General features: G+C 38.5%; 1 protein-coding gene across 1 annotated transcript; it reads right to left on the bottom strand.

Annotated features, from left to right (window-relative positions):
- Positions 1-5,513: 5,513 nt before the first annotated feature.
- Positions 5,514-13,571, bottom strand: LOC126355970 (PCNA-associated factor-like). Its single transcript, XM_050006576.1, has 5 exons — positions 13,459-13,571; positions 13,078-13,146; positions 12,214-12,323; positions 8,772-8,959; positions 5,514-6,055 (listed from the first exon to the last, which is right to left on the bottom strand). Exons 1-4 carry the CDS (start codon positions 13,493-13,495, stop codon positions 8,774-8,776), a joined length of 402 nt encoding a protein of 133 aa, XP_049862533.1. The 5' UTR covers positions 13,496-13,571; the 3' UTR covers positions 5,514-6,055; positions 8,772-8,773.
- Positions 13,572-13,831: the final 260 nt, after the last annotated feature.

Genomic DNA, 13,831 nt, shown 5'->3' with positions numbered 1-13,831 from the left:
TTCTGAAAAGCAGACTGGGAAGAGCGAGAATGCCAGGCTCGCTACCTGCAGACAGGGCGCCTGAACAGAGAGAAACAGTTTGATAGCAACGAATTATTCTTAAAAGAGACATATCTCGCATATCCATCTCATGAGCTGTCCAGTTTTTGGGACCAGCAGAGGCTATATAAGTTAGGGAGAAGTGAAGCGAAAAACGGCCACTGGCAATGCTAATCTCAATCTGCAATTACAGGGAAGAGTACTGACAGGCTACTTGATAAAGGGAATTTGCATATAAACCTCTGAAATATGTTAGTGGCCAGTTTCGGGGGGAGGGAAAAATAAAAAGGATAACGCAACTTGTTGTAACAGTGTGAATACACCCTAATGTGATGGTGTCATAACGGCAGTGTGAATTGGCCTTCACCATGTCTACAATTTCTTTACACATGGATCTATTACTATTGTTGACAGTCTGAAGATACAAGAATGGACTGCAGATGCATGTGATGTCAGCAGAATAACTGTACAGCGAATTCTAAGCAAAAGTGTAAGATCTGTAGAAACGTCAGAAAATTTGGCTTCGTGTCAGCTGGAAAGAATGGAAATCGCTAAAGATCAATATCACAAACAGTTGGTTTTGACAAATTTTTTAAGGCAGTCTGTCTTTGAAATTTATATAAACGGTATCAGACATCACAAAAACTTGTTACATTTATGCATGTGAAAATTGGCTTCAAAGAGTAGCACATTGTCAATGCAAAGAATTTTAAAAGACACTGGATTCAAAAATGTTAAAAGCAATGATGTAAGAAATTTCATAATGTAAAGAACTTGCATAGCTGCAGCACAAGCATATTTCTGAAATCTATGCACAAAATAAGAGAAGGTAGTTCAACAGAGTAGTACCTTGATGAAATACGGGTTAATCAAAACCACTCCAGTAAAACTTTCATAGGAAAAGGTTTTTGAATAATTATTCGACATGCTGGCTCACTTTCTGGTTTTGTTACTGAGAGCAAACTTTTATTTAGGTGTACGAGCACTGACTACCATTTGGAAATGAACACTGTCACTTTCAAGAACTGGTTCATCGAACAGTTCTTGTACCACCTCACTCCAAAGTTAGTCATTGCAATGGACATTGCCAGTCATCATTCAGCTGTTACACAGAAAACAATCACTTTTTCATGAAGCAATAGACAACTTCTCCACTTCAGCGTGGGCGGTCTGCATGCAGCATGCTGAATGGCTTCCAGAAGAGGACTTTGCTAGGAAGGGCAACATGTATGCAGATATTGAACTTATCACTATAAATTTACAGTCAGATGGTTCAGGCACATACTCAGATAGCAGGAATGATAGTATTACAATGTAGACACTGGAACAAAAAAAGGCAATAACAGTCCTTGGTTTGAAGACCATGATTTTGAAAAGCTTTTGTATATCAGCATATCATTTGCATAAAGGGTGGGGCAAATAAAAGTGGCCTGGGTGCGTGGATGTATGCACATAACCACACCCTGTGAGGCGCATACCACATGTACGCCCACCACGTTACCCAAAACAGTTCAGAGAGTAGTGTCAGTGTGAGAGGAGCGATGATATAGTGTAGCAGCGGGTGTTCGTTGTGGAAAGTTGCGCGACAACAGTCGTAGAAACAGTCTGATCAGTTGTTTTCTGAGAAATTCAATGATGTCAAACTGCCAGCAAAGAGTGCCATGCAATGCTTAGTCCGAAAATGGTGTCAGACAAGATTTGTTTTGAACAAGTCAAAAAATATTCCTAAATGAACCAGCACACCAGTAAATGTGGCTGCAGTTCTCCGGGAAATGCTTCAGGATTCTACCAAATCAACCAGACATCTCTCACAAGAGTCCGGCATATCATGTCAATCACATGACCGAGTACTCCACCTGAACCTGCTCATGCAGCCCTACCGAGTGTCTTGGTCATGCATTAAAACCAGCAGATGCTCCTCAGCACCTCCAGTTTTGTGAGTGGCTGTTCACCGAGATAATCAATGGCTTGTATATGGATCTGTTTTTATATCTGATGAAACTTAGTTTCACCTGAGTGGTGATATCAACTAACAGAAACACAGGTTCTGAGCAGCAGAGAATCCACAGTGTCCATGAAACACCACTGCATGATCAAGAGGCTAGAGTTTGGTGTTTAATGTCTGCACAAAGCAGTATTGGTCCCATCTTTCGTCAGATGCTGACTTTGGCAGTGTTACAGTGCCAACATTTTGAAACCATTTGTGGCAGCATCAACGGAGGAGGAGCTACAGTTATTTTCAACAAGGTGGAGCAACTACCCCTACAGCCGGACAAACCTTGGAGCACATTTGCTCAATCTTCGTGCCTGACAGTTTTTAACCTCAGGTCATAGCCCTAGCTGGCCACCCACATCGCCTGATGGGTCAGTGTGCAATTACTTTGTGTAGGGAGCCCTAGAGTCTAAGGCGTATCCCAACAACCCTCAGTTTTTCAAGAACTGCAGCAAAACATTCTGGTTGAGACTGCATCAATTCCAGCAGTCCAGCTTTGATCTGCCTTCAGCAACTGCTGACCAGTGTCCAAAAGTGCCAAGGGATGAATGATGGTCACTTTCAACATATGCTGTAGTCAGTTTAGTACTGTCTTTCCTTTCCTCTGTTTTGTTTCTTTGTACCTTGAAACTGTTCTCTGGGCCATTTTTATTTGCCCTGTCATGGCGTTTCCTCATTTGGAATTTGTATCCTTAAAAGGTGTCACATAATTCTTGAAATATTGCCCAAGGGTAATCAGCTCCTTAGTTTGTTAGTTGTGAACTCTAAGCTTTTCCCAGTGTTTACTGTGCTCTAATAGCTCATGAGAATGTGGTCAGATAAATTTGTCAAAAACTCAAATTTTGACAGCTAGCCTCCTGCTATTTTCAGGTATGAATTGGAGACTGCCTTAAAAGAAAAAGGAGGTTTGCATGTCGAGGTTATCGGCTGTTTTAGACATACTTATCGGTCAACTTTCCCTCGAACGGGGGTGGGAGAAAGAAAAAAGAAAAAAAAAATGGTGTGTTGTTTGCTTGTTCCATGGATAAATGCATTTTGTCGCTGTAATGTGGGCTTGCTAGTTTACACTCAGTGCTCTTTGTCGACAAACTATGACAGCAAACTGACCATTTACTGTGCTCTTCTGCATTGCTTTTTGCTACCACTATTTTGCATACAGTGATTTACATTTAACAACATACTCTCTCACACAATAAAATTGACCATTTTTAAATCTGTAGAGGAGTTGTCAAGACCATATGATTTCACTCTGTCTTTGAAGTTAATTTTGTTATCCATTAGTTCAGTGCTTGCACGGCCCTAATCAAATGTCCATGTGCCCCATCGTTCTTGGCCATATTTTTATAATAGCATATATTTAACAACTAACAGCTAAATCTGAAAATGTGAACCAACATTAAGAGCTTCTTAGATGAGTATTTTTGTTGCTCAATAACCAACAAGAATACTCACCGACACAGTAACATTTTAAGATGTGCTTAATTTTAATTTCCGTTTGTGAATTCGACCATGACCTAAATAAGGACTGCTGCCTACCTTAGGAGCAGAGTTGTATGTAGTGCAGCCACTGCGGGGTGATCAGAAGTTGGAGGAGCAATATTTTATTGTCTGTCTTACAACTGCTGACAACTACACAACAGTGAACACAACTAGCACTGATCAGCTACTATGGTACAAGGTGTATAACTTTGCTTCTGCCGATTTTTTGCCAACATTTGAGGCTATAAGGAAACAAAATGGTTACACATGTATCATTCAAAGTATTTTTCCATCACTGGCCACTACTTTCTCCCACCTTTCGGGCAGTGTACAAATCCTGCGTTGAAAAAATTATGATTTCTTCGTAAGATCGGAAGTGTTGGTCAGCCAGGTCATGCGCCATTGATGTAAACAGGTCATAGTCAAATGTAGCAATGTTTGGAGAATACAGTGGGTGGGGTAGGACTTCCCACTTTATTATGCCTCACTGTATTGCAGCCGTTTGTCTTTTAATGTTCTGGTCAAACATTAATTGCATTTGACAATGAGCACCTGTGATTGTTTCACTTGGTTTCAACACCTCACAGTACACGAGGCCAAGCTGATCCCACAAAAACAAATTTTTTAATATTCCATTTAAACAGTGCTATTACAAAGTTCCACATACTCACTGTTGCAGCTGCAAGGATAATATTACTACCAGTGACTGGTAATGTACATACATTTAATATGAAAAACCAGTAACCACCCAAACAAATTAAAATGTACCAGACAGTTAATTATCTAAATTTATGGCACAATTCATACAAGATTCCTGCCACTTGCAGTTCTTATTAACTGATAACTAAATCGATAGATTCCACCTACTTTGTTAGTTAACTGTAAACCCATTTAGAGTATTCAGTAGAAAAAATAACTGACATTTATAACTGTTAAAAATAATGTTTATAAAAGAATAACTGTAACCGTGATAACAGTTACTCCAAAGTAACTGTTTGGCCCATCTGTAAGTCTAGGTAAGAAAATGCACAAATTCTGAAATTATGTATACCTTCCACTCCACAGGAGAAATATGCAGTCATCTGCATTAGTAAATGGTCAAGCCAAGTGTGCATGTTCTCTATGACATGAGAAGTGAGCATGTTTTACAGATTGGTTGTCCTCTGATGGATTATGGTGGGTCATGTTAGGCATTGCGTATATTGCGAGACCCGAGTTTCTCCTGTGTATACAATTTTCAAACTTATGGGAATTCAGCCAGGTAGTATTAATAGCGACCGCTGATATTACAGCGGGAGCACACCCTGCCAATTTCCTTGAAAATGACGGTGTGCTCCGGCCAAAATATTGGCAGTACTGTTAGTATTACCTAGCCAAATTCCCGTAAGTTGTTTGAAAACTGCTTATATTTTCAATATTTCTAGACCTTAGATGAGTAAGAGGTGAATCAAATGCTTTCATTACACATCATCTTTACTAATGGTGACAAAACCATGTATGTCCCAATCAAACACCAAACTACACAAATCATCCTTTTGCCTTGATAAAATTGTCTGCAAGTTATTCCTTACACCAAAGTTGCATGTGAGCCACTTATGATGGAAGTTAGTACCCCCAAAAACACTCAACAACTCAAGATTTTATATTGAGGTCACATAGTGTGTATATTATTTGCCTGTGGTATCTGATAAACACAGCTCATATTGTACATGGCACTTACCTTCAATAAATAGATAAATCAGTTTTTTAGATTAAGTTTTATTTGAACAGCTGGGGCTTAATACTAGTCCCTTACTTCCAAAGGATCATGCCTGTCTACACTGTAAGCTTTGCTCATATACACAAGCAACACAGTTAACAGCACAGCATATTACCAGTCTACACTACAAACTGCTCCTACCTTTTGACTCACATTAAAATAATGGTGATTAATGATTCAGTATGTCTTCAGGCACGAGATACATTTTAATACAAGCCCTCTACAAGTGATGTTACACCAGGATGGACTTGTTCTAGCCAGAACAATTTTGTATTGCATATGCTAAGACTATGTTTAAGTGAGAAACATGCATCATAATCCACATGCAGTTACAAAGCCATAAAAAAAATGAAAAAATACCTTACCTAATTACAATTCAAAAGTAAATAAAATTAATACTTTATTGCAATATACCCATGATTACACAAATGAACAATGAAATAGTGATGTACAATTTAACTAAACATGAGAGGCGATGAGGGGGGGTGTGTGGAGAGAAAAAGAGGAGGGGGGAGGGGGGGTTGATGGGCACAGGTACCATTACAGTTGGTTCTAAAAGCAAAAAATGTCTTGCCAGGTACTATCAGTTACTTCATTATAAATCTACACAAATTGATACTGTACTCTGGATACCATACATCAGAACGTAATTCTTTCTCAAAATACAAAAATAATATTGATATATAATTAAAATGATTTCTAATTAATTCTTCTGCAATAAAACTAACAGTCTTCGTCATTAGGTTGGTCTCTTGGGAAGTGTAATCCACTCCCAAAATTCATGGCTGTAAAATAACATACCAAATGAATTAAAAACTCTACTCATTGTCAACATGAAACTTATAATGCAACAATAGAATGCCCTGGGTGGCGCAAGTATTTGAAATTTGGTGCTACAGAAGAATGCTGAAGACTAGATGGGTAAATCATGAAGCTAATGAGGAGGTACTGAATAGAATTGGAGAGACAAGAAATTTGTGGCACTACTTGACGAATAGGTGTCCTTGACAGGACACATTCTGAGACAAAGTGATCAATTTAGCACTGATGATAGGTGTGGGATGTAGAAACTATAAAGGGAGACCAGACGAACACAGCAAGCAGATTAGGAAGGATGTATGCTGCAGCAATTATACGAAGCATTCCAAGCTTCTGTAAATATCTGAACAATGATTACACTCACAGTCTAATTGTCAGGAGGTCTCTTGTTTCTAACATACGAAAGAAGAAGATCCGCCCCCTGCCCGCCCCCCCCCCCCCAATTATTAGCTACAACTATCCCACAACACAAGAAAGATGTAAGTACTTCTATTAAAGTTTATCAGTATTGCTTCCGAATGATTGTTTCATGGTGCAATAGTGGTTATCTAGCAAACCAGAAGTGCACTAACATTGAGTGCTAGTCTATGAGCTCAAGGAAGTCTATTTTTTAGAATGAGATATTCAATTGTGTAGCTAATTCTGGGAAGTAAACTTAAAAGCCACAACAAATGCATTTAACCACTTGAGCCAAATCAGTGTTCTCTTTAAACTCAATGAATTAAACACCTCCATATGTTTCTATCAAGGACAAAAAAGATTATAGTACACTAAAACCTATTCTTAATTTAGGCCTGCTAAAAAAAAACATTGATGAAAATTAAGTCCATGCAACATCAGCAATAAGCTTATTAGGGAAACTTCCACTGCACCACTTCAGATTTAGTGGTAAGAGGTGCCAGTGGACAGTGTCAGAAACTGAACACTGATCAAGCATAAAAGGAGGAAGGTGTACTACACTGTGGGGAACAAAATAGAGGAGAAAGAGAAAGAAGAAAAAGCAGTGAACAATTCAAGCACAAGAATTGCAACACAGTGCATTGACGAAGAGCCATGGCATTGTGGTTAAGTAGTCATGGTGTTCGGCTGCAAACCAGGTGAGTCATGTTCAAAGCTCCCTCTTGCCAAGACTTTTAATCTTTATTTTTTTTCCTCTCATTGTTCACTGTATTCAAATTTGTGTATCATGTAATGTTAATTTGCAACAGAAAGGTGTAAGGAAGAGCCCTACACCATGTGATCAAAAGTATACGGACACCTGGCTGAAAATGACAAGTTCATGGCACCCACCATCGTCAATTCTGGTATTCAATATGGTGTTGGCCCACCCTTAGCCTTAATGACAGTTTCCACTCTTGCAGGTGTGTATTCTATCACGTGCTGGAAGGTTTCTTGGGGAATGGTAGTTGGAGTGCTGTACTGAGGAGAGCTATCTATGTCAGTCGGTGAGGCCTGGAATGAAGTCAGCATTCCAAAACATCTCAAAGGTTTTCTACAGGATTCAGGTCAGGACTCTGCAGGCCAGTCCATGAAAGGGATATTGTCATAACCACTCCGCCATAGACAGTGCATTATGAACAGGTGCTCGAACGTGCTCACTATGTCCAATAACTACTGAAGTCGCTGATATGAAGTACCTGACAATAGGTGGCAGCACAAGCACCTAATATGAAAAAACGCATGTTTTTGGTAGTGTCCAAATACTTTTAATCACGTAGTGTATAATAAAAGTTGATTCTGCACTACTACTCTATTAGCAGCCGAAAGAAAGAGGCTTTCAAGTGAGAACCATGCATGTTTGATGACAAGGCTACAAGTCAACTGAATCCTCCACTGGAAAATAAGTCTTGTCATAAGACTTAACACACCTAATTTGGACACCTGATATTGAGCGAGATATGCCTCCTTGCCAGATTAGGTGTTCATATGAATGTGATCGCTCCCAAGGAAATGATGGAAACAATAGTTTGAAACATAAGCTGCAACAAATGAATGCAACAGTTTCACAATCACACAGTTTCTCTGTGTTCTGTCAAAACATTTTCAACACTTTTGAAGTTGCTTTCCACTTTGGAAGTTTTGACACTAATTCATTTGTTGTAACATAGTTCATACACATTTGCTGTTTTCATTTATGTGAGACGTCTATCTGGTATCTCGCCTGACTTCACCATTCATTACATATATTTTATAAACAGTGTATAGTATGACAACTGCCAAGACTACAGAAAGAAAAACATTTCTATGACCGGAAAAAGTTCATAAAGTAGTTGGGGGGGGGGGGGGGGGGGAAGATAATATGAGGGTCATCTACTTAGTAGTCCAACACCATGACTCTTCCACTTCACTACAACAGTTCAATACACCACCTTGTGTTCGTGCTTCATCTATCTACAGTTTTTGATGGGCTCTGCACTGGGCCCTCTTACCAATAAATCTGACTGGGGTGCAATGGGGAGTTTCATTTAAAAAAATGTTTCCTGCTATACAGGCAAGCCGAGATTTAAAAAATTAATTGTGCTAATCTTGAATGAAAGATTCAAATAGTACAACCGACTGCAAAATTCAATGATGCTCTTGATTTTAATAGGAAATTTGGCTGCAGAGGAAAATTTGGATTTCCATTCATCCTTCAAGTAAGAAACTTGGTATACACACACTCCCTTAAATCATGTTACACACCATTAATCGTCTTCCTCATCATCTTTTCCATTCTCTGCTTCCTTCTCTTCGTCTTTTCCATTTTCTGCTTCTTCCTCTTCATTTTCTGCTTGTGACCTCTCCTCTGTTCTATCAGTTTCTTCTTCAGAATGCTCACTCCCATTTGCTGCATTTTCATCCATCATTTCCTCAGTTGCAGGATCTACATCCTGTAGCATTACAAGAATTCTTAACACTTAATCTAAAAACAATATATCAAGTTTCAGCCTTTGCATTTATTTGCAACTGTCTGATACAAAGAAATACAAAATGTGAATCACACTATATCAATTACATCATCTAGCGAACATAACATATGTTACATATGGTCTCTTACTACTATACACAATTTACATGTACAGATAATAGGGCACCGAAGTCTGAAGAGAATGGGGGTGAGGTGGCCGTGCTCCTGAGTTTTATGACTACAGAATGACCACTTCCCAGTTATCCCGTGAGCTCGAAATTACATCTACCGACTGCTGAGAAGACTAGTGACCATGTTCTACCTCGTGGCCCACAGGAAGCACATAATACTGCCATTCCCCATCTCCAGTGCATTTAGGATTTCATATATCTAAACTTAATTCCCCTGGAAGTTGAATCCTTAAGATATGTCAGGAAAAAAATACTCGGCAGCTGATAGCATCGCACCACTGGTGGTAACTTAAATTTCTGTGCTCTTCTGAAAATTTGTGGATGATCTCGTTTAAAAATAAAATTTGCATGATTTCTTTTACTTTACCAGATTTAGAAAGACCTGGAATCATTAATAACCAGGGAGAATCACTCCAACCCCATGCTGACAGCAATATGAGATTCCCTCATGTAACAAAAGTTGAACACAATGATAGAAATAACACTGATCCAAGTATCAACCAAAAATGCCCTGAAGGCCAGACAAGAGCCTTGCTGCACCTTTCCCAAATCAGATTTACTCACACAGACCCCTGCCATACAAAGGCAATCACTCCACAAGCTACTAAAGTTGAGACTTTTCCTGTCTACCACTGTTCCGTACCACAAAACCCAAAATTATCTGCTAAAAATGTGTGGATATATGTTATGTAATAGAAAACTTCCAACAATATCAAATCAGCATTTAAACAAATTAGCTGAGGCTTTACATATTTAGTAAGTCATTTCGTGTGACCTAAGTGCAAAGTAGGGCTCATAACTTGTCAAAGGTGAATTACAAGACCCAAAATATGAGGTTGGTTTGATAAGCCTGTTAAAAAAGCAAGGAAATTTTTTTTCGTAAATAACTCCCTTCACTTCTCAACAGTCGCCTTTGAAGTATACATCTTTTTCATCGCACCAGACAAGTAGGTCCTGTGAAACTCTGCAAAAGACTCGTTGACTGAAGTTATCACTTCTCCATTTGATGAAAATTACTTTCCAGCAAGCTGAAGTCTCAAGTTGGGGAACAGGAAGAAGCCACATTAGGTGAAGCCAGTGAATAGGGTGCATGAAGAACCAATTCAAAGCCTAATTCATGCACTTTTACCTTTATCATCACTAATGTGTGCGCCAACCTTTGTCTTTTTCAGCCAACCCAAGTTCCAAACGGTCCAACAATAAGGCATAACAGAGTCCAATTATGGTTCTGCTTTTTTCCAAGTAATCTATAAGGATTACTCTAATTTCTTGGGATTTCTAATCAACAGTAGCCATCATCTTACTAGCTAACAAAATGGTCTTTGCTTTCTTTGGTGCAATTTCACCAACCTTTATCCTCTGTTTTGATTGCCAGTTTGACTCTGGTGATTCATGACAGATCAAAGAGTCAACAGTCTGAGGTCCTGTGAACTGCAAGTAAACGTCTCCCGACATTGTGCTGATGTTCATCCGGATGCACTTTTGGTTGACTAAGCAATCACAGCACCCACTTTGCACAGTTTCGTAGCCAATTCTGCAAGCAAGATGATCTGCACTCACTGACTTGAGATGCCTACAGTCTCAGCACTAATTTTTGTCTGTTGGTCTTTCACTACCATACATGGCTTCGCCCACAGTTCCTTTGTGGGGGCCTCAACTGGATGGCCAGAGCACACTTCGTCTTTGGCACTTCTGAGTGGCAGTCCAACCTTCCACATGAAAATGTTTAATAACAGCACAAAACTTTTCCATTTTCAACTGCAGTCAACACACTTACTGAATCACACAGTTAACAACAAACTGCACACAATACATTGTTAAAATTCTGGATACAATCCTTTGACTACTCAAGGATATCAAACATCAAGACACAAAAAATGTTCCATTTTTTCATGGAAATTTACCAGACTTGTCATACCACCCTTGTATACAAAAACACACACTATACAGTTAAGACAGTTACATGAAAAGCACATTTTAAGAAGATACACGCAAACAATGGACAAAAACTGATGTCCAAAGCTATAGACCAAAAATTTAATAAATGTCTGTTGTACCCACTGTCAATATCGAGAGAAAAATTTTATACTCTTTGCAAGAACTATCAACAGCCATTTCTCCACTTACAGTATTTGTGTACATGTGCGATTATGTCAGTTTCCGAATCTATCAAGGCAGCAATAGATCCACCTACCATCTAATCACTAATCAGTCTGATAAATTCCTCCACGGTTTTTTGACAATCATGAGCACACAAACCGTTTTCCGTTAATTACCCATAAATTATTGCATGTCAACTGGTATTGGCTTCCTCTCATCTGTTCAGAAGTCCACTTCCCTGTTACTTTACCATTAAATAATCTAAAACAATAAATGAACCAACTAATCTAATTTAGTGCATAACACTTTTCCAACCTCAACTCTACTCTCCATTGAAAGCTTAAAGTTTGCATCATACACTCGTCACATTTTACCATTTCCTTATGCTATTCCGAGTACCCACCAGACTCTCAGAAAAACTATGGCTTACAAAATGCAAAATCTCATCACCTAATTTTTTTTTGTTTTTGTTTTTTGTTTTTTTTTTTTTTTTTTTTTTGCCGATAACTGAAATGGGATAACAAGCATACATTAAAAACCATTACATTCATCATGCACATGATATAATTGTCAATAGGAACTGTAGTTCCAATATTAAGTTTGTTGAAACATTCAACATGCGGGAAGGTAATATTCAAGTTTTTGTCTAAATCTTTAGATGCTATGATTAACCCACCAACATTGTCACCAAACAAAGTTGTTATGTACATCAAGTACAAAAAGGATAAAAAAAAAGCACTAAAAATTTATGAATCATTACATATTTCACACATTACAAGAATTACTGTTATGAAAGGCCTTAACCCCATTATTAGCAGCATGATCGCACATCAGACACAGGTACCAACAGGCAATAACTACGCCAAACCTCTTTCTGATAGGGACGCAACAGTTTACCATTACGCTAATTCAACTAGTTTATACAATTACAAAAAGTAAACATTACCTTTGAAGAGGATGGCTCGTCACTTTTGAAAAAAGTACCTACACTTCGCTGCCAACCAGGTATTGGTTGTTTTGTTATTGGAGGAAGTCTACCACTGCCACTTTTTGAACCTGGAACAAAAAGAGTACTACCTAGAGCAACGTATATGTTCAACACTTGCAATTCACACAACTGCAGTCATAGCATATCTCCAATAACTGTTTGCATAAGGCACTTAAATTTGACAACAGAGCACAAAACCAAATATAGCCATCAGAAATCTATCCCATTGAAAGGTGAAAGAAAGCATTTGCATATCTCACTAATATCAGAATGCAAATCAACAAGTGCACGAGAATGGTACTCTTGCAGGTTGGTAGTGGTATTGCGTTGTCAAGTTCCCCCTACACCAGTCCTCTGAAGAACGCCTCAGTTAAATTCATGTTCTGCAGACCATTCTCCGTGATAAATCTTAATGACGTGGAATGAGTCATTTTAAATTCCCATCGTTCACTGAAAAATATAAATGGGAACAGACTATTTACATGGTCTTTCATATACTGAGAGCATCACAAGAATTAACAAAAGCCAGATCCACAGTTGTATGGAATGAAGTACACAGAATATTTAACTCAGAATATCTAGAAGCTGTGTATATTGTGTGTTCGAGTCAAACATAATCAACATGGAAATTTACAAATTTTGATCACAACACTGCAACCACCTTCAATTGCAAGAACTGCCACGAATATAATAAGAATTCTTTAAAGAAATCCCTACAAATTAAGTTCTGAAAAAAGACGATGCGATCAGTAGTTATTACTACAACCCATTGTTGGATCACACAGATTAGTAGCGGTCTAAAAAAACTCGTGAAGCACCTACCTTTGCTTTTACTTTTCTTTGCAGGCGCTGGTGCCGGCGCTACCTTCCTAGGCGCCTTAGCAGCAACAGCTGTAAGAGCAACGAAACAAATATCAAAAAAGTGCGAAAGCGAATGTTCCGAGATGTAAATTTCACTGTGAAGAAACCGGAAACACCCTTAACGCACCTTCAACATTCACATAATTAATAGTCAATATCTGCAAAATAAAATAAAGGAGAATTTTATATTAACGTAATGACTTGTAACGGAGAACGAAAATCTAGCTTCGACATCACGAGCGACTCTGTGTCACTTGACTGTCAAAACTTAAACTCCTGAATGACTTACACGTCAGCGCTTAGGTTTTATCCGCATTAATTTCATAAATAGAAAATACCAACCTTTGCTTGCTGCGTTCGAGGCTCGCGTTCGGACCATTTTGCAGTTCTGCGCTTGAATCAACAAGAACGCTGACACCTGATGCTTAACTTTTCCCGCAAAAATATTGAGCAAAGTTACTATACCTCAACAGTACCAACTAGAGATCTCAGTTACCAACATTAGAAGTTAATGATGCCAACCTTCGGCCATAGCTAGCAAAACAGAAGAATCAATATTGGAAAGGTATTTTTTTAATTTCCTTATAATGCTAACAGTTTTTTGAGTTGAGCATTGAATGTAAATGTTAAATGCTGAAATGGAAATTTATTTGTGACTTCACAGATTTAAAGCTCCTCTTAGCCCCCATAAATATACTACGTAAACACAACAGTG

The sequence above is a fragment of the Schistocerca gregaria genome, chromosome 3, assembly GCF_023897955.1.
Source record: "Schistocerca gregaria isolate iqSchGreg1 chromosome 3, iqSchGreg1.2, whole genome shotgun sequence".
Classification (NCBI taxonomy): domain Eukaryota; kingdom Metazoa; phylum Arthropoda; class Insecta; order Orthoptera; family Acrididae; genus Schistocerca; species Schistocerca gregaria.
Note: the sequence above shows the minus strand (reverse complement) of the source record. Positions and strands in the feature narration are given on the sequence as shown.

Excerpts from the sequence above, each read along its gene's own strand:
- LOC126355970 (XM_050006576.1), bottom strand. The coding sequence starts at position 13,495 with ATGGTCCGAACGCGAGCCTCGAACGCAGCAAGCAAAG. Across the intron at positions 13,147-13,458 it reads CTCGAACGCAGCAAGCAAAG|CTGTTGCTGCTAAGGCGCCT; the intron begins GTTGGTATTTTC and ends TTGCTCTTACAG. Across the intron at positions 8,960-12,213 it reads ACGAGCCATCCTCTTCAAAG|GATGTAGATCCTGCAACTGA; the intron begins GTAATGTTTACT and ends GTAATGCTACAG.